Genomic DNA, 26,493 nt, shown 5'->3' with positions numbered 1-26,493 from the left:
TTTAAACGTCTGAGTCGAAGTGACGACGCATTTCCAGAGTTTTAAATGTGTTTTCCTCTCTCACGCGCGATGTCGACGGGTCGGGAAACACAGGCTTTCTTATATATGCTAAAACGTCCACGTCGAATAAATCGAGTCCGTCATTGCTGAGTACGGTTCTCACTCTCAGCTTAGTTAGCAGTGCCCTAAAACGCCTAAAAAAACGCTTAAGGAAAAAGGAAAGAAATCTTCGACCGTCTGCTTCATATTTTTATTAGTGGGTCACCAGTAAAAGAATATATGAAGCTGTATTATCAACGAATGGCATTATGGACGGAAAAGAGAGACAGGGGAAACCTGCCAAGGTCTGCTTGTCTTCAGCAGAAGATAAGGGTTACGCCAAATTCAAAGGAAGATTATAGATAGGAGAGATTATCTGATTGAGGCCGTTGAGATTTTGAGTTAAGGAACGGTTGTTAAACATAAACATGGTAAAAATAGACATAGGTTCGATCGTACTTTAGGCCCAAATACTGACTAGAAAATGGCTGAAAATAACAATTCCAAGCGTCTAAATTTTAAAATTTCCCGGGGGAAGCATGCCCCCGCATCCCCTTGGAGGTTAGCAACTTCAGCGCTCGAAAGCATGCCCAAGCCCTTAGAAAGCATGCCCTCAATATGCCCCCACCCCCCCCCCCCCCACCAACATGCCCCCAGCCCCTTAGAAAATTTTGAAAAATTGAAGTAGCTAAGAAGTCTTTTCCTTCATTCTGAGTCGAAATGTGATGCTTTAAAAGTAACGATAAAGTAATCATTAAACCCACTGACCGGAGAAATGCTGGCTCTGCATAAGAATTCATAGTGCTGAAAAGTGTTTGAAGCAAGTGCAAAGCGTACAAGGAGTAAGTTATATCCAAAGAGATACTTAATTATATATGTACTTGACTAAAACAGCAAGGAACCTTCAATGCGTGAGAAATAATAGTTTCAGCGTGAGAGCGCAAGATTGAATTCGTTTGCGTGAACTTGATGCTCAATGCGTGAGACTTGAGAGCACTGTGTCGGTTTTTTTTCTTTTAATAAACAAAGGCATTACGATGTGTTATACGTGTAGATTCGTTTTAATCGAACAAGGTCAAATTTCCCGACACAACTCCTCTGAGACGAAATTCCGACAGTCGACATAGGAATCCAGCGAAATGTCGACATGGCTGGTGGCGAGTTTCAGACAGGGGACATGGGTACCCTCCCTAACAGGCCCTCCGAAATGAATGTGAAATTGAATAGGGTTTCTTTGTTCGTGCAAAAATTTGCAAAACTAGAAATAACCCAAAACCTGTATTTCGATCGAAGAATACAATTCGGTCCATCGAAAATTTATGATTCAAGTTTCTGTCGGAAAAGATGCCCGTTTAGAATTAAGGAAGTGGGTACAGTTGTAAGCAAAGACATTTAAAGATGTTGAGAGTTGCCAACGTAACGCGTTTGGAACGGATTATTTATTCACGTTTGGTTTACAAGGATGATTGTACGTGCTCTTAATCAGTTAGTTTGTAAAGAAAAATATTAATTTTTCCCGTTACCGCGACTGAGTAACACTTCAATTTTATAAAAGGTCTGTTTTATCATTTCATTTTTGTCCGTCGAAGACAGCAGACTGGCTGTTGAAAGCTCACAACTTCAAACACTTTTACCAGAGAACGTTTTTTATCTCTTTTATAATGAATCCTGGTATCGGATGAGCTTACATGTCAATTTTCAAGTTTACATCCCTTACGAGGAAATTCTTATGGACGTTAGAAATTAGTGGTCGGAAATCTTCGGGAAATCGTCAAAAACGCAGTCATCAGTATGTCTATTATACTGTTCTTGCCACTCGAACATAAAATTCATATCTTCTCGTCACCGTGTAATATTCTTTATATATGTAAACAATATAAAGGCTTTATACAGAAACAGGAAATAAAGCGCCCATGAAGATTCTCTCACACCCATGGTCGGTTGGAGAAGGCTAATAGTTTCTCGTTTTCACGCCATATTACAAATTACAATTTTATCTGCATTTTACAAAATACAAATCAAAAGTTCTTTAAAAGTGTCAGAAGCCGATTTAATACGTTTAATTATGTAGCTGCATCAAGATCCAATATTGCCAACAGATCTATTTTTTATTAATTTTTGCCAACTGTCCCAATTGGATAGTTTTTGCTCGAAACGTTTAGTTTAGCTTTGAACAAACTGTCCAATTTGAGAAAAATCTGGATACCTTCCATCAACCAATCAAATGTCAAGATATATAAAAAAAGCAAGTGTATATTGGCCAATCAGGTTACAGCTATTATCACTGCAATCTGATCAAGCGTCAGCGAGCGATTGTAGCTCGCAGTTTTTATTATGTTTTCTGATATGTTCTGATAAAGGCGGAATTTACTGACTTTTCTCTCCACCTTTTTGACGTCTCAAACTTTTAAATGGAGTCTTCAGCTGGGTTTCCAGAGATAGATGCTACTGATTTACTTGAGATGAGGGAGAATAATCAGAAGAAGAACACGCAAAGAAGCACAAAGACCCGGCTGGGTTAAAGAGTTAAAGAAAGCTTGAGATTCCCGAAGACGAGCTTGACGACGTTCTTTGCCGATTTTATGTAGAGATAAGAAAGCAAACCGGAGATGAATACGAGCCAGATAGTCTTGCTGTTATGCAAGGCTCTTTAGACCGCCATCTGAAGAATAACAGCAAGAGTTACAGCATACTACGAGACCGCAAGTTCGCCATGTTCATCTATTTTTGGATGCTATGTAATTAATAGGTAATAGGGCTACATGCTTGTCCAATTTGGAAATAATTCGATTCAAAAAATTCCTCGGACTGCCAAATTGGACTACAGCCTCGTCCATTTTGGCAATCCTCGGAGTTTTTCTCATCCAGTTATTTCCAAATTGGACAGCATGTAGTTCTATTACATATACTGATAGGATGTGTCAACCGAAGGCAATTTTGTACGCTCTTCGCGGTGAACTTAAATGATCACATTTCACTTCCTCGTTCCTCGTCGCTACTGAGTAATTTGACTGTTTTTATTCTGCTCGTATACCTGCAAATGCACGTTGGGTTTTAAATGAAACAACTCCGGTCACAAATATATGTATGAGCTATTGTGTTGTTCAGTTGAAGTGCGCAAACGCACTCTTACGTTAAACAATTACGGAGAGGTACTGAGAGTCTCTAGGGAAGGGTGGTTGGGGACTTCAGTGGCTTTCATTCTTCGAAGCACTTGACTGTCATGGATTATCATTAAAAAAAGTGGATGATCACGAGTCTAACACAAGACAAACTAAAAATTAACAGTTGAGTAATAAACAAATGTCGTTTCTGAGTCTCAGTTATAGAGGTAGACTTGTATTCTGAAGAGTGTTACAGAACATTTACCTCACCAAAAGTTTTGAAAACAGCTCTTCGCGATCGCTTGAAATCGAAGAGTAAAGCAAGATGAAGAGCTCGATGGCCTTGACGATGCTCATTATACTTCTTGTCGCTGGAAGAGTGTGTTGTAATGACACGACTGGCACTGTAACTCAGCCTGACTGCGAGGTGAGAAGACTCAAAGATCACACACGTGCAGTTTTGTGTATTTTTATAGTTCACTGTTCTGTTCTTGTTTTCCTTCTGGCTAGTGAATATATTCTATAACGTCAACCCTGTTAATTCATGTCTCAGAAAAGGTTAGGCTGGCTTTGATTGTGACGGGAAGGGAGAGCGTGGGTCAATTCTAACACTGGTAATACAATAGACTTAAATCGGATATTTCCCTCAACATATATATTCCGCTCGATCATCATGGTCTTTAATTAATAGGTTAAGTCTGTATACGAGCCAAGTGGCCCATCAGGCCGAAGCTTATCTCGGTTTCCGTAGCATGAAGTGACTAGGAGTATTTCTACTCCTCGCTTGATGGAATGCTAGTTCATTGCAGGGTTATCCCTAGCATTAAGTTCTCCGGTACCCATTTATACACCTGCGTGGAGAAGCACTGTGAGAGTAAAGTCTCTTGTCCAACTGTACACAACACAATGTCCCCGGCCAGGGCTCTAACCCGGACCGCTCGATCCGAAGACGAGCCCACTAACTATTAGGCCACCGCTCCTCTAATTATCTCCATCACCAAATTCTCCCAATATATTCCACCAATCTGAGTTGGTGTACCTGAAAACCTAAATAAAAACAGCACAATGCGTTCAATTTAGTAGCTTTGTTACAGTGCCAAATAAGCCGAGATTCTTGGACAGTTTTAGGGTTTGAAGATTTGAAACCATTTGTACGTTGGATTCCAGCAGGGTTTTTCCTAACAAGTCACTGTAACAACTCACACTATAACGTCAGTGGCTTCAAAATTGGAAATCTTACTTTTTTATCACGTTGTTTCCATTTCTGGTATTATATTCGTACCACGGCCATTTTTGTTTATTTATTTAACTTCGCCTAAACTAAAATGCTGACTTATACACAACAAAATTCATTAGGCAGGGAGACCAGTACAGCCTAGCCAATTACAGTGGATCCCAGGGTACTAATAAGAATTAAACTTAAGCGAGCTACTCATATATAAACAAGAATCAAAAGGAAACAAAAATGTTCAAATTGCTAGAAACAGCACGACGGCGGACACAGAATAGACCTCGCTATGTTGCACCTGGGACAGATTGTTCTTCAGGTTCTTATGTCGACAACGTCGTAGAGATCTAGAGCCCCATTATAATATTGAAGTAGTAAACGTTTAAATGTTTAAATAATTGACAAGGTCGCGCGACAGCCTAGTTATTGAAAAGGCCCATTCCATAAAAAAACTTTTTTCTCCATATATGAAAACAAAAAATCACAGGACCTTCCCATGCCGTATTAATTAGAGACTTGTTCTCTCTTGTTTCAACAGATACCCAAGTGCTTGATAAGTTACCTTCAGACCCAGGCTGCATCGTTACAGAGTCTCAAACGCGACCTTGAAAGCACTAAAAAGCAGTTGCAACAAGCTACAAGTGGTAAGTATAAAACGTTTAACAAATTACCTTTACCGTATCCCTGACATATAAAAACGACCTTCACAAAGTCTGCTTAATTAGCGGTGTACAATAGACTGAATTTCTTTCGTTTCAGAGATAGTGTAACCTGCAGCTTGCCGTAGTGGGCTGGCCGACCTTTGCAACTAAAACAACTAATGTCTTTTCTTTTTTTCTCAGGTCAATGGCCTCCTGGGCATTACTGTATTCTGGCTAGTGGAGGTTGTCCAGCCGGATTCACTCGTTCCCAGGGCCATTTGCGTGCTTTGAGCCAATTCGCCGCCAGTGCCTCCTACATCACCCCGGTCAAATTCGGAGATAGTAGGATCCAGTGTCATGGACGCTGCGGTCAGTATGGTCAGTGGATCGGCGACCTATACATGGCGGCCTGTTGCAAGTGATGGACGCAACACGAGAATCGTTCCAACCAAAAGCACTGCAATTAAAAACTTTTGAAGTTAGGAAACTAGGGAGCTCATTTGCCAAGCAAAGTATTAAAAACATGGCTAAGTGTGGTATCAGTGATATTATAATGAGGGCACAATAAAACGATCTTGTTCAAAATACTCTTATTATTTGCTGAGCATCCATTGTCAAATTCCAAGTAATTTTTGTGTCTTTTTGCTTTTGGTTAAAAATGCCCCGCACTGACGTCCAATGTAAAAATTGACTCGCCTTACCCCTTCCAACCTTAAACGTCCAGTGGAATAGCTGGAGTTTAGTTGAATCTTATGCGCGCTGCTTATTGGGTCACGTGGCAATGGCTAAATCTAAACGTCGCCCGGAAGGCGATACAACAAGCAATAAATTGTTGCCCGCTCTCCCACTAACCAGAGGTTACTTTAACTTCCTCTTCCCTTCTTACTTTACACTAAACTCCAGCTATATAACAAAACACTGTATACACTATATAACAAAGCACTGTATAACAAAACACTGATCCCTGGTGGTAGGCCTAGACAGATTAATTTTGTTCGGCAACTTTTGAGCAACTTTTACGATTTTGAGCAACTTTTCGGAGAGTGAGGAACTTTACAGTATCTTTTCTAAAAGCTAGCTTTTTTTGGCATATTTTCACTATTTCGAAACCACATTCATAAGTAATCGAGAAACAGAACGACGGTAAACTTTCCTTTTTGGATGTTCTGATTGACAACTCTTCGCATGACTGCGTTTTTTCAGTTTTTCATAAAAAAACCTACACTGGTCTCTTAACAATTTTTTTTAGTTTCACTCCGTTTCGCTATAAAATTGGCCTTGTCCGTACTCTCATTGACCGAACTTATAAAATCAACAACACTTCTTCCGGTTTTGAAAACGATTTGATCAAGCTTTCGGACACTCTAAAACGTAACTCGTTTCCTTCACACATCATTGAAAAAACCTTCAAGCGGTATCTTAACAAGCCTTCTGATCAAAAAAGCCGCAACGTTAATGATGAAAACAATATACGCTATTTTAAGCTTCCTTTTATCGGCCAGTACTCTAGAATAACGGAACTCAAACTACGGCAATTACTTAAACGTTTTTGTGAAACGGATCTTAATATCAAATTAGTTTTTACTTCTTTCAAAATCAAGAATATGTTCAGTTTTAAAGATCGTACTCCTGATGCTCTAAAATCCATGGTAGTTTATCAATTTACTTGTGCGGGATGTAATTCCTGTTATATTGGTGAAACCAGTCGCCATTTTTCTACCAGGATTAAAGAACATACAGTAAGCGATAAAAACTCGCATATTTTTAAACATCTTTCTCAATTTTCTTCATGCAGGGGCATGTACACACCTTCTTGTTTTCGCATCTTAGACTCAGCGAATAGCTCTATTGATCTTAAACTTAAAGAAGCCTTTTATATTAGTAAGAACAAACCTGACCTTAACAAACAGTTACATCACTTCAACACCTTTTTAACTCTGTAATTTCCGTTTCCACTGTTTTGTAATGCATATTGTAAATAATTTATTCATATTTTGTAGTATATAACTTGTGTCACGTATCATTAGTCACTCTATTAAACTGAAGATGGCATAAGCATGCCGAAACATGTCTTTAAAAACTGTTGTACGTTTTATGCAATATTTATCATTATTGCTAGTATTACGACCTTATGTTAACACGTTTTCTTTGGAAATTCACAAGAATTTCATTAGAAACTCTCTTGCGTTTTGATCGGTATCTTGGGTAGATAGATTCCAAAATATCAGCATGGCGGATGTGACTCCATTTCCAGAATGGCGATCCTGTGTTTTTATTCTAAATATGGTACAACTAGCTCAAAATGGCGGACGGTAAGGCGCTTTCTTCTGACGCTGAAGAATCCGATGAAGAGCAACATCAAAGAGATCCAATCCAGGCTGCAATTGGTAATGGTCCAGAGCTTTCGAAGCCTGAAAGGGCTTCCATCTCCCGAAAGCGTAAAGTAGTCGAGAACAAAGGCAAATACAAGGTAAGTCGGATGCAAAAGTCAATGAGCAAAACCCCTGTTTATTACCGAATCAATCAAGGAAACCACTCGTTTAGTTGCTGTACCGAAACAGAGCTGGCTTGCTGCTCTTTGATTTCAGCAAGCAACTATAAAAATTTTGTACGCAACTTTTGCGATTTTCAGCAACTTTTGGGGATATTTTTGAGCAACTTTTTAACATTTTTTTGAGCAGAATCTGTCTAGGCCTATCTGGTGGGTAGATTTTTTTCATTTTTTGGGGGGGATCTGTTTCTTCGTTTAAAAGTACCTTATTTGCGTTTTCTACAGCTGCCTTGTATACAGTAGCTGCGCCCGTCGTTGCATACGCATCGGTCGTATGCAAGGTGCATTTCCCATCAAAAATTCTTTGGGCGGAATCTGACGGAGTCAAATAGGGACTGGAGAGAAAATGTCGGGATTTCATTGCGTGACTGCCCGGATGACAAAAAATGCACAGTCAGAGTTACATAAGCTTTCATGCAATAATTGCGAAGCATTACCAATACTTTCAATTATCTGTAGCTTGAATCATGTGATAAATTAACAGAAACTTTTCTCATTTTCTAGAGAAGTCAAAATATCTCAAACACATGGCGGCGAAAATTTTCTCTCCATTCATCGCCAGACTTCGGAGGAGGGTCCAGAGCGAACGCCTGTTGGAAAACGACGAAAGCTTCCTTGTGAGAGAAGATTTCCTTGAAGTTCAGGAAGATGGCTCTACAGAGAACGTTACAACTGAACTAACGATAGAGGCAAACCAGTTTGATTCAGACAGTACAAGTGCGAGAAATGATCTTGCTATAGAGCTTCGCGACAATCGTATTGCGAGAAATGGAAACGCGGAAGTGGTAAACATAAAGATTAAAGCACCGAGGAAAAAGAAGTTGGCTTTCATAGGCATCATTTTGGGAATCATTGCGGCGCTGATCTTGTCTGTGGGCTCACTGATGGTTAAACTGGCTGAGAGCGTTCCAAGCATTGAGGTGACATTCATGCGACTAACATTTCAAATGGTTTTCTCACTGCCAGCAATGATATTCTTCAAAGATAAATTTATTTATCCGTGGAAGCAGAGCAGATTTTTATTGCTTCGTGGCATCTCCGGCACGACGGCGATGAATTTAATGAATTATGCTGTAAAACACATGCCTTTAGCCGACGCTAGGGTGATATTTTACACTTCTCCGGTGTTTACAGCCATACTTGGACGTATCTTTCTCAAAGAGTCAGTGAGCAAGTTTGATGTGCTAGCAATGATACTAAGTATAGGAGGGGTGGTGTTAATTGGAAGGCCAACGTTCTTGTTTGGCTCTCTTGGAAAAAACTCTGGATCTAAACAGGTGTGGGTGCCTACCCTCCTTGCAGTTGGAGCTGCAATTGGTTCAGCAGCATCAACTGTCCTAACACGCAAGATGTCCCAGGAAGTTGGCCCAAGAGTAGTGGTGTTTTACTTTGCTGTCCTTGGATCAATCATCAGCTTTGTAGGTTCATTAATCTCTGGTTTTAAATACCCAGACTGTGGAACTTATGACTCAATTTACATGCTTGCAATCGGAGTTCTGGGTTACTTTGCGTTAGTGGTTAGATCGAAGGCTTTAGCCATGGAAAAGGCATCAGTTGTTGCGTTGGTAAGCACGATAGGAATTGCCTTTTCATTTATTCTCCAGCTGGTAGCTCTGGATGTTGTTCCAAACAACATGAGTATTGGTGGTGCTATCCTTGTCTTGCTTTGTAATGTGATTATTTTTATCAAGAAATTTCGTGACATGAAAAAGATGGACCCAAAACATCCATAATGGTAAAAATGCTCAGCTCTTACCATAAATTAACAAGAGAGAAACATCCTCAGAACAAAACCTTCCCAAAACCAGCCCCAAAATCTTAGATGTAAACAGTGAAACGCTTATAACAAGCTCCCCTCCCAGATATAAAAAGAATGATTATAAATTTCAGTAATTCATTCATATCAGTGGACTATTGCAGTGGTGGTTTTTAGTTTATGTTGATACAATATGATTGTAATGTTCATTTGTGGTTTAAGAGTTTAAACTTTTTTTGCACAGAACTTTCCCATCAGTTATATTTTACTAGAATCCATTTGAAATGCAAAATACCAGCTGTGATGTCACCACTTCCCCCCCCCCCCCCACATCTGAAAATAAGTCTTTTCAAAGAAGTGACCATGTCAAGTGTTGCGTGACTATTATTATTGTCATCACATCTTCTTGTAACGCAAGTAACACTGCAGCATAGGAACTTATGTTGCATGTGGAACAAGGGGCTTCAACAACATTCTTCCAACAAAGTCTGTTCTGTGTGGTTAATTTTCTTTTACCTGACTCCTGGTGTCAAAATTGCCCACAGTATCATATAGTTTAGGCTATGGATGTCCGAGTATACCATTACATTATTTGGTGCTTAGGGCAAAGATTTGTTTCTACTTCTTGTCACACCCACAGTATGACAAGAAGTATGACTGGAGTTACATATATTTTTTAATTATCTTACTATTGTAAATAAAAATTGAATAATTTGCTATAGACAAAACTGTGTCTGGCTAGTGAACAAGGAAAACATAAACAGCTTAATTGAAGAATATGCTCTGGGAAAACCCAGAGCATTTGACAAGAACAAGAGCCACCCAGGGGCGAGGGATACAATGTTTCTTAGGCCCTCTTAAATGGTTTACATTTTCTCACTTTTTTATTCATTGGTAAATTTCATTTTTTCTTGAAGTTTTTAGGCAATTTTATTATTTATCTTAGAAATATCTGTTTTTCTCTTAAAACAAATTTTCATGTTCCCTTGTTAGCTTGATACCCAAAACCTCGTCAGTGCTTTTATATACTGGTAGTAATTTTTTTTATAAAAAATCTGTATTTGCGTTTGTGTTGATGAAAAACTATGTGCCTTTATGGTTTTACTTTTGGGGGTCATGGTCATAATTGGGCCTCTGTGAGGTTCTAATCAAAGTGAGACCATAGGCATAGGTAAATATCCCTGAGATTTGATCAGCCATCTGACTGGTCACTATACAATAAAATCCCATTGGGGCAAAATAAAAATTTGATTGCGTGATTGATTGAATATTATTAACAAGTAGATGCCATATCAGAATGAAGTGTAGTATTTAAAAAAGAAAACAGATGTTCAATGATAATTAAGTGGTGAATTCACTGGAATTAGCAATTATTTTATATTAATAAATTAAATCTATTTTAAAATCAAAAATTTTCATGATCACAATAAAACATTTCTTTAGGCTTATTTTTTATAAAATGTGGTTAAACTTGAAGTGAATGAACACAAAAAAATGTTTTGTTTTTGTTTTCTGGTGTAGTTTAATTCGTGATGTGGTCAGTCTGGTCATAGTTAATCGAGGGGACTGGTTATGAAGCCCGGCAAACATCAAAGGAACAAACAAAAATGCCAAGATTTATGTTGGAAGGTCCACGACCATGCACAATCTTTTGTTTTACGCTCATACACTATGCATGAGTTACATAACCACAATGTTTGTATTGGCTAGTTCTTTGGTCAGTAGTAAACAACTATTGTGTTTTGTGCATGGTCAAGGCCATAAAAGAGAACAAAAACATACAACTAGAACTTTGTCAGGTTTAATAACCGTCATTCCCCTTTATTAACTGTGCAGGTCTGGTCCAAAGAAACTATTGTGTTTTGTGCACGGTTGAGGCCAAAAAAGAGAACAAAAACATACAACAAAGAACTCTGTCAAGTTTCATAACCATTCCCCTCTGTTAACTATGGTCTTGTGCACAGAAATCCCCTCCTCTGTCTAATCACTACCTGCCAAATTTATGATGTTACATACTGACCTTTTTTAACATTCTTTGCGTATTTAACACTTGTACTGAAGTACTTATCACAAAGAGATATTGCATCATTCCCCTCCTCTGTCTAATCAGTACCTGCCAAATTTATGATGTTAAATACTGACCTTTTTTAAAATTCTTTGTATATTTAACACTTGCACTGAAGTACTTATCACAAAGAGATACCGCATCATTCTGCAAATCCCAACATTGGTGAAAGACCATGACCTGAGTGGCAGGTCTAAAACAGGGATGGGGGGGGGGGGGGTGAGACGTGGGGAAGGGAGGAAGGGGGTCAAATGGGGTTTTGTATTTGTCATTATTAAGAACTAACTGTAAACAAGCTAACCTGAAAACTTTCAGGCTCATCCTCTACCTCTAAACTCTCTCTTTTCACCTCTGCTACCCCCTCCCCCTCCACTTTCCCCGTTTTAGCTTGGTCTGACTTGGGGCTTGAGAGTTTTCCTGGTGTTCTGTTACCAGGTTCTCAAATAGTTGAATATTGACAATATTTACTCCAAAATATTTAAATGACAATTTTTCCTTACCTCAGTTCTTGCCTGCTCATACCATACACATATACACCCCAATGGTTACATAATGAGCTTTGCTTGATGCATTTAATCCAATTTCATAACTTTTCTTTTGCCAGTGGCTTCACCAAACCCAGCGCCTTTGGAAAAAACCTGTCAACAGAAATATTGCGTGACAAGCAAAAGTGACCCAACGAGACTGTCTGAAGCTAAGGTCGCAGTGTTTCAGACCAGATTTTCCAAAAATGACAAAAGGCCTCTTGATTTCTACGTTTCTGATTTGGGGAAGCTTACAGCAGAAGGAAAGAAAATAATCTTGTTTCGCGCGCGATGGCTTCACATTAGCTGTCACTTGATGGCGTTACAAACCGCTAATTTGAAACTGATGGTCACCATAGTAACGATATGTACATTGTGAGCAAAAGGAAATGATTGTTGCATTTCTAATGCAGTATTCCAACCAAACGTAGTTTACCTTTTGTCTAAGATTTTTGTTTACAATGGACTGGCAAAGCGAAGGATTCGTACTGTTAGCGAAGGAACTGAGTGCAAACGACGCAAACAACTCAGATCAACATTTGGAAATCGGTATGGAAATGAACGACAGCGACAACTCAGAGACACACGAAAGAGGTAATTTGGGTTTTGACCACTTGCCTCCGATTAATCAAATAACGCCGCCTGTAAAACCCGAAATCTCGATTGTCTGCATGAAATGCGAAGAAGAAATTAAGGTTCGACACTTGAAAGAACACCAAGAATTCCACAACGCGTTGGAAATGTTCCGATTTACCATGGACAGGAAGCCTTCTAGCGTGAAACAATTAATCAGGCGACGTCGGGCGATTTTGAGACGACTCAACGAAACGGCGAGCTCCGAAAATCCAGTTTCGATGAAGAAACTTCAAAAACTGAACCTCGCCTACGAGGCAATCAAGGCTGATATTGAAGGCACAAACACCACTCTTCGAAATGTGGACGAATTTTTCCTCGATCAGCGGAATATACAAGGACGGGGAACAACTCTCACCTGTGCGCTTGCGTTCGGCGTTTGTCAACATGCGAATTCAAGATGGAAGACATCGATGGAAGATAGATACGCGTTTAAGGATTTCTTCTGTAATGATCCACAGAGTGGATTCTTTGCTATTTATGACGGATATTCTGGAAGTATGGCAGCAGAGAAATGCGCGCGCTACCTGAGCGAACTTCTCGAGAACAAGGTCGAAAGTATCTACCAAACAAGTATGAAACATGAAGATGTCAATGAGGAAATTGTAGTGGCTTTTAACCAAGCGTTCGAAGAGATGGACAGAATACTGCTCTACGGCGTGGAGGAACAATCGAGAAACCGTTGGAGCGGGTGTTCTGCTCTGACTTGTCTGTTACGAGGAAATAATTTGTACGTGGCGAACGCGGGAAATATTCGAGCGGTGTTATGCCGCGGTGACGGTTCGATCGAACGTTTGTCGGACAATCACAGCCCCTGGGATAAGAAAGAGCGGCATCGAATACGAAAGGCTAAAGGGGACGTTTCTAAAAGCGACAAAACTGCCCTGGTTAATGGCGTGGTGAAGAGCACCCGGGGTCTAGGGAATCACGGCGACCCGAATCTGAAGACTAGCGTGATAAGAACACCCTTTGTTAATTGTCTCACCCTCGAGGACGCTGATCAATTCCTCATCCTCGCGTCGAATGGCGTATGGGAAGTTTTCAGCGAAGAAGAAGTCATTCTTCTCCTGGAAGACATTATACCCGATATCGACGTGAGAGCTATTGTGAGGCGAATGCAAGACAGGGCTTCAGCTCTGGATGTAGGGCTGCCTGTCCCAAAATGGGATGAAATTCCCAGACGGAGCAAGGGCGTGGCTTCTCCGGAAGGGAACAAGTCTGCTGAAGCGGTGAGCTCCACTGAACAAATGTCACAAGGGGACATTGTAAACAAGGATACATATAGTGACAATGAGGAAGATAATTCTAGTGAGAGTCCCACAGAAATGGATGAAGATAAACCCATCATGAAATCGCCAGTTTTACTACAACCCCCTGCCCCCTCATTAAGTTCGCGAGGGTCAACGCTCCAAAGAAATGAAAAGGCTTGTGCGCTAGCAAAGGCCCTAAGTGAAAGACTAGTGGAAGGTGCCATCCTTGCAGGAAGCCGTGACAATATTACAGTTGCAGTTGTTCTTTTGAATGGCTGTCCACTTCAGCTGTTTTTTCTACCAAAAATATAATGCCTGTTGAAGTCTCAAATTCTCACCAGTGAGTCCATTCATTTCTTTTGTATCCACGTTCTGAGAATTTGGTGGTTAATCAAAACAATGACCCAATGTTGATGATTACTTTGTTCTCATTACGTGTTTGTTTCATAGTGTCTGGATGGTGTGTGGAGAGTTTGAATGCTTATCTCACTGAGGTGCTAATCAAAGCTGACCTTGTTTGAGAATCCAACAGAACAGGGACAAATTGCACCAAAACTTCTTGGAAATGAATTTTTGTGTTTCTGACCCAAATAAGCTCTAGAATTTCGTTCTTTTAGGTGCAAACATTTTTGCCTGGTTTCAATCCAGGTCATTTTGTCTGCTCATCAGCTTCGTTTCAAGAAATTAATCTTGTACTATTGATGTTAAATTCTTTTGAAAAATCCTCAAGTTAAGATACTAACCAGGTCATTCATTTAAATCAATTCTCACTCTACTTTGCAGTAACTTTAATTGTTCTTTCTTTCTGTGCTAATAATATGATAATAATTATAATTAATTATGCAAAAGTTCCTGTAACTATTACAGGAACTGCTGTGATGTAAACTGACACCCTTGACTGATTGCCAATTATTTATCTGCTAGATAAATGCAGTTTAAAATGAAATTGATGGTCAAAGATATCAATCATGCATTCACTGTCACACAAGTACCATGATGAGACTGCCATTTGCTGAATTTAGGAAATAAAGTTTAGGAACGTGGAATATTTGAATTATTATTTTGTTATAATTTTTAAGCAGTACTTATACCTAATCGAACCTTTTTGGTATGTTTGGTTGTGCCATAATTTGTATTTTGGTAAGATGTAGTCAAGGAAAATACCCATGCCTCAACCAAACAAGCCTGATGTTCCACTGAAGCATACCAAAAAGGTATGATTAGGTATTTACCGTACCCAAATTCAGCCAAGTGATCATGATATCATAGCCATATCAGGTCAGTGACTTGATGTCGCAGGATATCAGGGCTGTAGTCATGGCTTCTGATCGGCTAATTGCAAACTCAGGTATGGTAGTATTGTTAAGCTGGCCTCTTAACCAGATGCTCTTTGTGCTTGTCATGCAATCTTGGTAAGAAAAGATTTCATGAGCAGTGGTGGATCTAGGCCCTCCCCCCCTATTTTGGGTAAAAAAGAAAAAAATAACAGAAGGAAGAAAAGCCAGCAGGGCAAGCAAAACAACCCCCACCCCACCCCTTAGCTGAAGGTCTGGATCCAATACTGATGACAAGCCTAAAGTAAATCAGCTTAAGAGGCCAGCATTTAATTAGTGGATCCTGGGTTGGATTTAGAGGGAGCAGATCGGGTGGCTAGCCCCTCCCCCCTCCCCGTGAGCAAAAAGAGGCCGTAAGAAACAAAGATGTGTGTTTGTGCTCAGCTAGTCAGCCTACGCCTGCTTTGCTGCGGGATTGCACGCGCGAGTGGTTTTGAGACTGAAAAAGGTACCTCTTTCCGGCAGAGCCTCCCCTTGTAGGCCATAAAATGAGCACTGCCTGAAGCATCAATTTTTCAAAAGCTTGAGTTCAGAAATCGACTCTTAACTTTCGAAAAGTCGTCAAAATTTTTGGACGACTAGGCACATGTAAATGATTGCCTTCAACCTAGTATTATGAATGAAAGTCTTTCGTTTCGACTTTGGTTAATTAGCTAGACTGAAACTTCAACAGAGAAGATAAAGGTTTCAAATGGTGCGCTTTGTTCCTCCTTTCCGGGTCTTTAAAATTATTGAATAAATGATAAATAAGTCCAACACCATCACAATATTATAAAATGATGTTAAGACAAATTGTTTACTTGATGTAGACAAAGCTAGAAATCATCTGTTTATATAAAAGTCGAACTTTTATTCTCCATTAATGAAAATGTCAGAGGATTAGCTAGAGGAACTACACTGAAAACGAAGGGAATAACCTGATCTAAAATGACCAACTTTGCTTTATTTTATTTTATTTTATTTTATTTTATTTTAGCGTAAATTTGTTTTGATTTACGTGAGAAAAGAGAGCGTTTTTGTTACGTGAAAATATTAGGTAAATTGAAATGACTAGGGATGTCAGTTCCTAAGCGATTAATGTCTAAGCAAACAAATTAAGAAAAATCAAATGGTGTGCTCTTAAATCTCATTAATCCCGCCACTAAGGGGAGGGTTGTCCAATACACCCAACTAGAGTCGATTCGTCTCTGGAATTGACGATTCGACCAACGGAAGTCGATTCGAGAACCCTCTTTGATGGACTCGACACGACTCGTCTCCCTTAATGTCGATTCGTCATACCGGAAGTCGATTTGCGCGAGACTTAAAAAATATTGCGTATCTGGGCTTTAAGGGTGGGTTGAAAATGTTGTCGATTCGACTCAATTCGATCGAATCGACACGAATCGTCTCCCTTGTTGTCGATTCGTGTTACCGGCAGTCGATTTGCGCGAGTCCTAAAAAATATAGCGCATCTGGGCTATGCAGGGTGGGTTGAAAATGTTGTCGATTCGACTCGATTCGATCGAATCGACGCGAATTGTCTCCCTTAAGTCAGCTGACACTTGAACTGTTGAAACTCATTCTTTGCAAAAGACATTGGTTACAAGCATATAAAATGGCTCTCCAAGCTGCATGTATGTACAGAGTTGGAAATACTTTAGAACTTTGTCAATGTATGTTTCTTAAAGTCAAGAATGTCAACAAGTGAAATCCATCTGAACTCGCTACGTGTGTCAAACTTCAACTCAAGGAATGAACCTATAGCTTTACAGTGGAATACAGAAATTATATAATAAAGCTTAAAATTAGCAGTTCTATATCATGTTCATATACATGAACACATACATGTAGAGTATCACAATCAGTCTTTATATTAGGACTACAATTAAATTAAAATGGTGGTTATCATGCTGTTCTTGTTTTTTATAACTCAGTACAAATTGTATAATCTGTGTGTATAGGAGACTGCTAGCTAGGATGTTAGCTTTTATGTGCTACATTATGGTAGTCAGTATTTTAGCGGACTTAATAAGAAGAAAATGCTCCTAATAAAAGCAATGTTAATCTTGATTGTTGTTGTTGCACTCTTTTGAAATCTATTTTCAATTATGTAATACATAATTATTGATAATTTATGAAATAATTTTAACACAGAGCAAATTCAGCCACCTACAGTGTAAAGGGTGGGAGGCGTGGTGGTCTCATGGTTAGTGCGCTTGTTTCCAGATCAAGCGGTCCAGGTTCGAGCCATGGCCGTGGACATTGCGTTGTGTTCTTGGGCAAGACACTTTATTCCTACAGTGCCTCTCTCTACCCCCGTGTACAGATGGGTACCGGTGAACTTAGTGCTGGTGGTAACCCTGCAATGGACTAGCATCCCATCTAGGGGGGAGTAGAAATACTCCTAGTCGCTTCATGCTACAGAACCAGGATACGCTCTGGCCTGGTGGGCCACTTGGCCTGTATGCAGACTTGACCTTTACCCAAAGGGTGTCAATGAGCAACCACTGGACATCAGAACCAATGGATCAAAGGATGTTTCTTTAAAATCCTGTTTTTCACTGCTATACCAAGAAGAACTCCACAATGATCAATTCCTGTCTTTTTTTCTTCAAATAACTTTTCTACTTTCATCCAATTCACCCATGAGCTGGCTCACAGGAGCCTTTCATTATAAAGAATGTCATTGCTTTTGTGAATAGCTTTTACGAAGCTCAAGTTATTGACGTCACCGTTCTTTAAGAAAATACACGTGTCAAACATTTTTGTATTTGGCGACACGACGGGACCCGCGAAAGTTGCCCACGTCCACTGCCGTTCTCGTTCTGGCCTTCCCGTCCTCGTAACTTATAAAGGTTCGTCAGCTCAACAAATTTAAAAAGTTAAGCCCTGTTCGGTGGGGTTCGTACTTGGCTGGGTGACCAAACTCGAATACCCCGTGTTGTAATAACTTCTTTTTTTCTTTTCTTTTTCTTTCCTTTCCAGGACTCCCAGCCTTGTGTTATGTCTTTTCCTCTATTTCTCAACTATTTTTTCATATAATTTCGCCATGTCCGTGTTTACGTGTATTTATTCACAATACCGTATTAATAATAGTGAAACTGGTCGTTCGAATTCTCTTCAATCAATTTTCTTGTCTGTTGATCGTCTAAAACTTTTAATCACGGCTTGAATCATTCGAACGTTTAACAGCTCATCAATTTGGTGAGTTTCAATATCTTCCTTTTCGGCAATAGAGTACGGTTAAACCTGTATTAAGCGGACACCTTCGTTAAATAAGCTATTTATATACTTAGCATCTATGACCCTTCTATGTAAAAATAACCTTCGTGCGAAAAGCTATTCAATGTATATCATTTCTGCGGTACGATATTGGATACTTGCAATATGATTAGGTTTATATTTTAGTAATACGTCCTCTCCATAATGTTATTGTCTTTCGCGAGTTGACTTCCGTTCAGACGATTTGACTTTGCAGAAGACGATTCGCGACGAATCGTGCGAATCGAGTCGAATCGTTAACAATTTGACATCCCAGTTATTGCCTACCGCGATTCGACTTCCGTTCAGACGATTCGCGACGAATCGTCTCGAATCGTGAAGTACCTCAGACGAATCGACTCTCAGTTTGCTGTCACGTTTTAAGAACGAGGAAGGTCTGTGATCATTTTCTCGTGGGTCATCGTGTCACGTGGTGCGTATCGACTCCGTGCGAATCGAGTCGAGTCGTCAAGTACCTCAGGCGAATCGACTGAAGTTTGTTGTCAAGTTTTAAGAACGAGGAAGTTTCATGTATCATTATTTCACTGGGCTTGACTTCCAGTGGTGCGGATCGACTTCGTGCGAATCGAGTCGAATCGTCAAGTACCTCAGGCGAATCGACTGAAGTTTGTTGTCAAGCTTTAACAACGAGGAAGGTTCATGTATCATTATTTCACTGGGCTTGACTTCCGGTGGAGCGGATCGACTTCGTGCGAATCGAGTCGAATCGTCAAGTACCTCAGACGAATCGACTCAGTTTGGGTGTATTGGACATGGATGACTAAGGGCTAGCCTCTGTTTCTTCCTCTTCAAGATGTATTTTATTTTGCTTTTATTATTGTATCTTGAATAAAACATTATGTTATGTTATGTACCTAGGCGCCCTAAAAAAATCGATGACTCTTGAAAAGTGAATCGACGTTCTCTGAAATCAGCTGTTCAAACTTGATATCTGTTCCAATGTTTGTTTATTCGGCTGGGGTTACTAGTCAGTCTTGATCCAGAAACAAACACCCTCTTGAATGTTGACTAATGACTTACTGCATGTTCTATCAGAAACTTTCCAAAGCTGTCTAAATATGAGTCCACAGACTCCTTTTACGCTCATTAATTCAGCTATTCGCACACACACGTTAGTTTCGCACAGTTATCGATATACTGCTCTCACGCTATTTGGTTGCGCCACTTGGTGTTCCTCTTCGATCCACCAAGTTCGTTTGAGTCAAAATCCCTCTTTTGAGAGAACATGAAGTTCCTTTTCGTCCTGGCTGTCTTTCTCTACTTCTTGGACAATCCAAGCGACGCCCATGCATCGGTGAGTAAGATATTTGTTTTGATATAGGACCGCCTTTGAAATGTTTTGTGGGTGAGCTTTTGTGAATTGCTAACTTCGTCAAAACCTTTCGAACCTCTCTTTTCTCAGCCGTGCTTGCTATAAATGTTTCTGCCTAAAAGCTCTTGCTAGTGATCTCGGGTAGTTCGTAGCGATCATGAATTCAGTATTTTTAAATTAAAGATAACCCAAATTATTGGGCTGAGGCAAAATTTCCTCAAGGCGAGGCAGTTTCAAGGGCGACAAAATAATTCACATTCTCACCACGATGCTAAATTTGAGGTCAGTCCCAAACGCATCTTAGAAAAACAAATTGCGAGTAGTTCTGGACATAGCTCGTTCTAAGAAACCATAAAATGTGGTATAGAATAAGCCTACAATCGTGGAAAAAGGCTTTGGGGACAAATTTGCGCTTTTAGCGCTGTTGCATATACGCCAGACGCGAATATATCAGTTTTCACCAGCCTAGGTTCTCCCCGCCCCCTTCTCCCCCTCCCCACACTCCACATGCAAAGTTGAAAACCTGCAATTTCTCCCGAGTTTCCCTAAACGTTGTACTGTGTGGTGAGGGGGAAACAGCAACGCGTTTTTAAAAGGATAGCAGTGCTTTTCAAACCGAAGTTGTTAAAAAAAAAAGTGATTCGTTACATTAAATCAGCGTCTCAAGGACTTTTTGTGGGAGGCACGGTGGCCTCATGGTTAGTGCGCTGGTCTCCGAATCGAGCTGTCCGGGTTCGAGCCCTGGCCGGAGACACTGTGTTGTGTGTGCCTCTCTCCACCCAGGGGTATAAATGGGCACCGGCGAACCTAATGCAGGGCGTAACCCTGCGATGGATTGGCATCCCATCCAGGGAGAGTAGAAATACTCCTAGTCGTTGCTTGCTACAGAAACCTGGATAAGCTCCAGCCAGATGGGCCACTTGGCTCGTAAGCAGACTTAACCTACCTTACCAAGGACGTTTATCTACCATTTAGTGTATTTACTTTCTAACGGTGCCAAAAGCGCTTTCTTTCCCTTTCGAACAGCTACCCCAGTGTTTACCTGCCCTGGCAGCCTACCTTAAGAACCAGGAAAACATGTTGAAAGCCGTCAAAAGTGACCTTGCTGCCACTAAAAAGCAACTGCAAAGAGCTATTGGTAAGTCTGCAAAGCTTTCATAAGGGTTCGATATAAACATTGCTAATCAGCACCTCCACTGCTCTTTCAAATGTAAATGTGGGCAAACAGCTTGAGGTCTTTTGTGAGCCAAAGGCACGCAACAAACCAATTGTCAGAGCTCAATCTGCATTGGACCGTCATGGCCACGAAGCTGAACAACAAATAAGCATTCCCACAACAATTTTTCCACTTGAGTACGGCGAAGTTTTTGTCATAAATTAGATATTGGGGGAGCAGGGATGGCATAGTGGTGAGAGCCCTCGCCACAAATGTGACCCGGTTTCGATTTCAACCTGGTGCCATGTGTGCACGTGGATTGAGCTTCTTGTTGGTTCTCGTCTTCCGCCGAGGATTTTTCTACAGGTTCTCCAGTTTTCCTTCCCTTAGCAAAAACTAATCTCAAAACTCAAGTCGACCAGGATAGAGGACCCGAATAAAAACCGGCAAAAGCTGATGTGGTTTCCTCTCCAAATAATTTGTTTTTTTTATTTATCTAAATAGAGGTCAGCAAATAAATGAAAATAAATTCTGACAAAATACTGGAAGTTTAAATACCCTGGAGCTGATAACCAAGGAGCGCCCATCTCTACTGCATAAATCTCAAAATACACAATGCTATTTTTAGGTTGACTTTAACGGCAATGCTTTGATCTTAGCTGCGTCTACAGTTTCCGTAAAAAAAAAAAAAGAGCGGACACATAATTTGTGCTAGTTTCATTCGATAGATTTAACAGAGGAATGACGATTTTATTGGCTGCCTAATCGAGAAGGTTAAATGCTAACGCTGCAAAATGATTCCAAAAAAATATTTCAAGGTGTAAATACGCTGTTGCAGATGAAGGTTACTGGGTTATAACCTCTACTTGCCTTCGATGGACAGCCTTACTCTCCTGTTCATGTTGCAGAAACAGGACCTAACGTGTTATTGCCAAACGTCCTCTAATACCTTATCAAGCGCATGAGTTTAACATTTTATTAACGAACACACCGAATGTGTTTTTCTTACAGGCCAATGGCCTCCTGGTCATTACTGTATTCTGGCCAATGGAGGTTGTCCAGCCGGATTCATTCGTTCCCAGGGCCATTTGCGAGCTTTGAAACAATATGCCGCCAGTGCAACCTATATCGCCCCGGCCACGTTCGGAAGTAGTAGGATCCAGTGCCATGGACGCTGCGGTCAGCATGATAATTGGGTCGGTGATTTGTTCCTCGCAGCGTGTTGCAAGTGATGGAGCACACAGAAATCCTTCATTATCCGGCCTAAGCAGTCCTACACAATGGTGTTAAACAGTCGGGTTTAGGGATATAGGGTATTCGATATGCTAACCAATCAAACGAATGTGTATGGTAGATGTAATATTCTAATAAAGGGCATTGCAAAATAATATTGAAAAAAAGTGTGAGAATTTTACAATGGCTAGCCTTACACACGTATGTTTCGTCCCTGCCAAAGGACTCATCAGAGGCCTTTCAGCTAACTCGTCAAACATCGCGTTTGAAGTCCCGCTAGTATTAAAATGATGGTTGCAATCTAGCCTTATATCACATAAGGATTCCCAATTGCTTAATACGCCATTCAAAAACTTGAAAAAAGCGTGAGAATTTTTAAAGATTTTTGACAAAAGACGAAGAGCTACCATGTTTATTTCTTTTTACAAAGAGGTTGTAATTCAGGGCCTAGTTGTCCAAAGGACCAATAATGTTATCTACTGGACCAATCGCTTTCCAGTGAATAACTGTTGACAAAACAAATACGATATCTACTTAATAGTGACTTTTATGGTGGCCAAACGCAGTTTTCAAGTGCCCATGCCTAATTCACCATTACTTTTAAACTATTTATGCTTTGGCGTCCGTTTTTTGCAAGAGTCAAGGTTAACCTCAGAAGGGTTTATTCTCGCATTTTGGCTAAGGTGTGTGCTGTTGCCATGGCAACGGGGCTGGTTAAAAACAAGGCTTAAAAATGGTTTTTGTGTATTTAAAAAAAATCCAGTCAGATTTTTTTCATCATTTGCCCACTACGAATTGACTTTAAATCCCTTCTGTCAACACTGTTCTAATAAAATTTTGACATAGACGATTTTCGTAATTCGCCGTAAATCGTTTTCACTGCATGTTCTGAATTATTTAAAATTCCCTATGTCAAAATTCAGATTTTTTCTGATAGATCATTCACGTGGTTTCTGAACTATTTTTTTTTGCCAAATTTCTTGAAATTCTAACTACTGGATCGTTAGAAATTGGCAAGTTTCTGCTAAAGCAATCGGTCTCAATTTTTCGAGCAACTGCGCATGCGCTGCATTTAACTGGGTTCTTTCGGTAACAAAGAAAAAGCTGATGTATCTTTGTAGTAAAAGACTAAAGCCACCAATACACTACGTTCAAATATAGAGAAAAATAGCACAGATACTGCGAGTGTTGAGTAAATAAAATAATCGCTCTATTGACGGCATGTTTGTTTCTTGCAATCCTCGTGCGCGCGCTGAATTGCGTCAGCAAAAGCGCGCGCGAAAACTGTGTTCGGCCACCTTAACAGGTGCGTTAACGTTATCTACGCTTTTTTTTGGGAGGGGGAGGGGGGAGGAAGCTACCTGCACCTTTTTCAAGAGTTTTTATAATTAGACAAGCGAAACAATAACTAAAGAACACAAACAATGCTCCCCATGTTGCCCTGAGGACATAGGAGAGGAAGATTAACAAGAACGATGAAAATAGAGCTTTAATTTAAAGTGGTGCAGGTCAACCACCGGGGCCCGTTGTTTTTCTGTCAGGGAAACCTGTTTAAGCTTGTTTCGAGCGGTGCTTGAGGAGCGACAAGACTACCATTCTCGTTCCCATGGTCCTTTTCGCTTCTCTTAGCCGGAGGGGCCTTGGCATGAGAACGAACGCCCTTCGTTTTTCGTATCAAGGCCCCGCCGGCTACGAGAAGCGAAAAGGGCTATGGGGACGAAAATGCAAGACTACCAGAACGAAAATTGCGGCGATCTGGATGATTAAAATCATTTGAACGACTTTAAACTCTATCGCCTGGTTTCCATCTAATCTTCCAAGTCAATGGGTGACCGGTATCTTAACTTGGAAAGTACTCATGAAAGTAAAGTTTATAAAGGTTTATGCAAAGCAATGAGAAATATTCAACCATGCAGTTCTCGATCTGTCGTTAGATCTAGATGATCGAGGCTGTTTGGGATTTTTAAATATACATAGTCAGTTGCTTTGAACAGCCGACACCTTTTTGATTGATTTAATACATCAAGGTTTAAACAAATTGCAAATTTTTAAAAAAAGACGCCAAATTGGCCTTGGCTGGTTTTCACGCGGGTCTTCTATCCAGGTCGAATTAAAATCTGGAAACATTGGTTTTTCAAGAGGGAGGAAAACCGGAAAAAAAAACTCGGAGAAAAGTTCTCGGAGTCAGTGGACAACCAACAGCAAACTAAACCCCAAATTCAGCGCAGCTCATTTCAGCTCTGTCATTATCTCTTTTCTTTCTTTCCTCTTTGATGTAAACTCTTGCCCCCGCCTCGATTAGTTCTGAAATTAGTTTCAGGGGGAAACAATTGTAACTGTATGAAAGAAAGCAAAATAAAATTAAAGTTCAAGCCGCCAAGTTCCAAGTTTCATAAATGCAACTCATATGAGGTCAGTCTACCACTGAGTCGTTCAATTTGATAAACAACCATATCTTCAACACGAAATTATATACTGACAGATGCTATATTCACCCTCGGCCTGTTAGCATTACACGTTATAGATACTTCCAGGTCTTTAAAATTATTGAGTAAATGATAAATAAGACCAACACCATCACAATATTATAAAATGATGTTAAGAAAATGTTAAACAAATTGTTTTCTTAATATAGACAAAGCTAGAAATCATCTGTTTTTTGAAAAAGTCCACTTTTTATTCTCCATTAACGAAAATGTCAGACGAATAGTTAGAGGAACTACACTGAGAATGCAAGGAATAACCTGATCCAAAATGACCACTGCATCGTTTTATTTCATTTTTAACGTAAATTTATTTTGATTTACGTGAAAAAAAGAGAGCAGTTTTTGTAAAGAGAAAATGTTAGGTAAATTGAAATGATGAGGGATGTTTCTAAGCGGTTATTGTCTAAGCAAACAAATTCAGAAAAATCAAATGGTTTGCTCTTAAATCTCATTAATTCACGCCACTAAGCTAACAAGAGAAAATGCTCTTCATTCTGAAAATATTTTAAGTCATCTGCTAAATTTCTCAAAAGTGATATATTTTATTCAAAAGGGAAAAAAAAAATTGTTAGCGTACTTTTGAATTTTTTTTTTTGTACCTTTTACTGCGGTGGCACGACTTTGCTTGAATAACTAGTGGTTAGAGCAGACCCTGAACTTGACCCCGAGTGAAAAAGAACCGAGGCCCGGTTCACTAGCGTAAAGCTTCACTCTGTCTGACCTTTCATTACATTCATTAAATCTAAAAAAAAAAAAAAAAAAAAAAAAACCTCGAAGGACTTCAAAGAGGTGTCAAAAATAAAGTCGTTTTAACTAACAACTTTACGCTTCGAAAAGTGATACTCGTTTGAGAATCGTATCGTCAGTTCTAATGCGTGTTTAATCAGATGTAGTAACTAGTAACGTTTTGGTCTAATTAGACCAACAATTCATTTGAATAAAGATTTTTTAACATCGTCTTGGTGTTGTGATTGTTTAGGGCGGCATACTCGATCATTAACGTGTTATCCAATGATTTGAAAGATTCCAAAAGACGGCTCAAGGCCAATCTTAACATGGTTATTCTGTTGTAGTTTCAGCCTGAAACGGGGGCTTGGGGTGGGGGTTGGGGGAGTCCTATATGATCAGGTCGGGGATGCTCGCCGTCTCGCTTAGGGGTACAAATCAAGATTTCTTGTCTCACTTAGGTTGTTGATGACGAAACGGCACTATTCTCAGCTGTCAAACTATACTTAAATGTGCACCCAAAGAAATAATAACGAAAGAATTAAACATCTTATTTCCGTTTTTAGGCTTGATTTCTGCTGGTCTATCGAGTTCGGTCTACTCGCGCCGGCTCCTTTCCTGAACAGCGGCTGGTAATCAAGCTTATTCTGTTTTTAGGGGTATCGTTTAGGCGTCAGATAAAACTTGAGCCACACCCAAATTGGTCTCTTTTAGGGGTTTAGCTCAAATTTCCGCCGAGCATCCCTGACCTTTTCTTAGGGGAGTCTCTCCCTCTTCTCCGAGAGTTTCATCCCAGATGAACTATGAGCCGGCAATATCAGTCGAAAAGTGTGATCTTTATAAGAATCCTAGCTTTGAAGAGAGTTCAAATGTTTGTCAATGACTGTGCCCAGCCGTCCGAAAAAAATCGATGACTCTTGAAAAGTGAGGAGACGCTCTCTGAAACCAGCTGTTCAAAACTTGATATATTTCTGATCACTAGTCACTTTTGATCCAGAAATTAAACAAACATCCCTTTGAATTTTGACTGATGACTTACTGCATGTTCTATCACAAACTTTCGAAAGCTGTCTAAATATGAGTCCACAAAAACCTTTTACTCACAATCAACTCTCCGCACACACATACACCGTCAAAATATTGAAAAATAACACGATGTTAAGAAATGTTAAACAAATTGTTTGCTTAACA

General features: G+C 39.9%; 4 protein-coding genes across 4 annotated transcripts; all 4 read left to right on the top strand.

The window, feature by feature from the left end:
• Positions 1–3,313: 3,313 nt before the first annotated feature.
• Positions 3,314–5,597, top strand: LOC110041952 (uncharacterized). Its single transcript, XM_020747275.2, has 3 exons — positions 3,314–3,570; positions 4,910–5,015; positions 5,214–5,597. The coding sequence occupies exons 1-3, from the start codon at positions 3,469–3,471 to the stop codon at positions 5,432–5,434; spliced, it is 429 nt and encodes a 142-aa protein (XP_020602934.2). The 5' UTR covers positions 3,314–3,468; the 3' UTR covers positions 5,435–5,597.
• A 2,195-nt stretch (positions 5,598–7,792) lies between these two features.
• On the top strand, positions 7,793–10,767 carry LOC110041962 (solute carrier family 35 member G1-like). The gene has a single exon (XM_089296813.1). It carries the CDS (start codon positions 8,091–8,093, stop codon positions 9,294–9,296), a length of 1,206 nt encoding a protein of 401 aa, XP_089152939.1. The 5' UTR covers positions 7,793–8,090; the 3' UTR covers positions 9,297–10,767.
• Positions 10,768–12,099: 1,332 nt separating this feature from the next.
• LOC110041963 (protein phosphatase 2C-like domain-containing protein 1) lies at positions 12,100–14,837 on the top strand. Its single transcript, XM_020747284.2, has one exon. It carries the CDS (start codon positions 12,370–12,372, stop codon positions 14,101–14,103), a length of 1,734 nt encoding a protein of 577 aa, XP_020602943.2. The 5' UTR covers positions 12,100–12,369; the 3' UTR covers positions 14,104–14,837.
• A 4,657-nt stretch (positions 14,838–19,494) lies between these two features.
• On the top strand, positions 19,495–22,257 carry LOC149107184 (uncharacterized). Its single transcript, XM_089297220.1, has 3 exons — positions 19,495–19,683; positions 20,728–20,839; positions 21,869–22,257. The coding sequence occupies exons 1-3, from the start codon at positions 19,615–19,617 to the stop codon at positions 22,087–22,089; spliced, it is 402 nt and encodes a 133-aa protein (XP_089153346.1). The 5' UTR covers positions 19,495–19,614; the 3' UTR covers positions 22,090–22,257.
• Positions 22,258–26,493: the final 4,236 nt, after the last annotated feature.

This window comes from Orbicella faveolata, unplaced genomic scaffold, assembly GCF_042242905.1.
Source record: "Orbicella faveolata isolate gen_17 unplaced genomic scaffold, um_ofav_v1 contig_27, whole genome shotgun sequence".
Classification (NCBI taxonomy): Eukaryota; Metazoa; Cnidaria; class Anthozoa; order Scleractinia; family Merulinidae; genus Orbicella; species Orbicella faveolata.
Note: the sequence above shows the minus strand (reverse complement) of the source record. Positions and strands in the feature narration are given on the sequence as shown.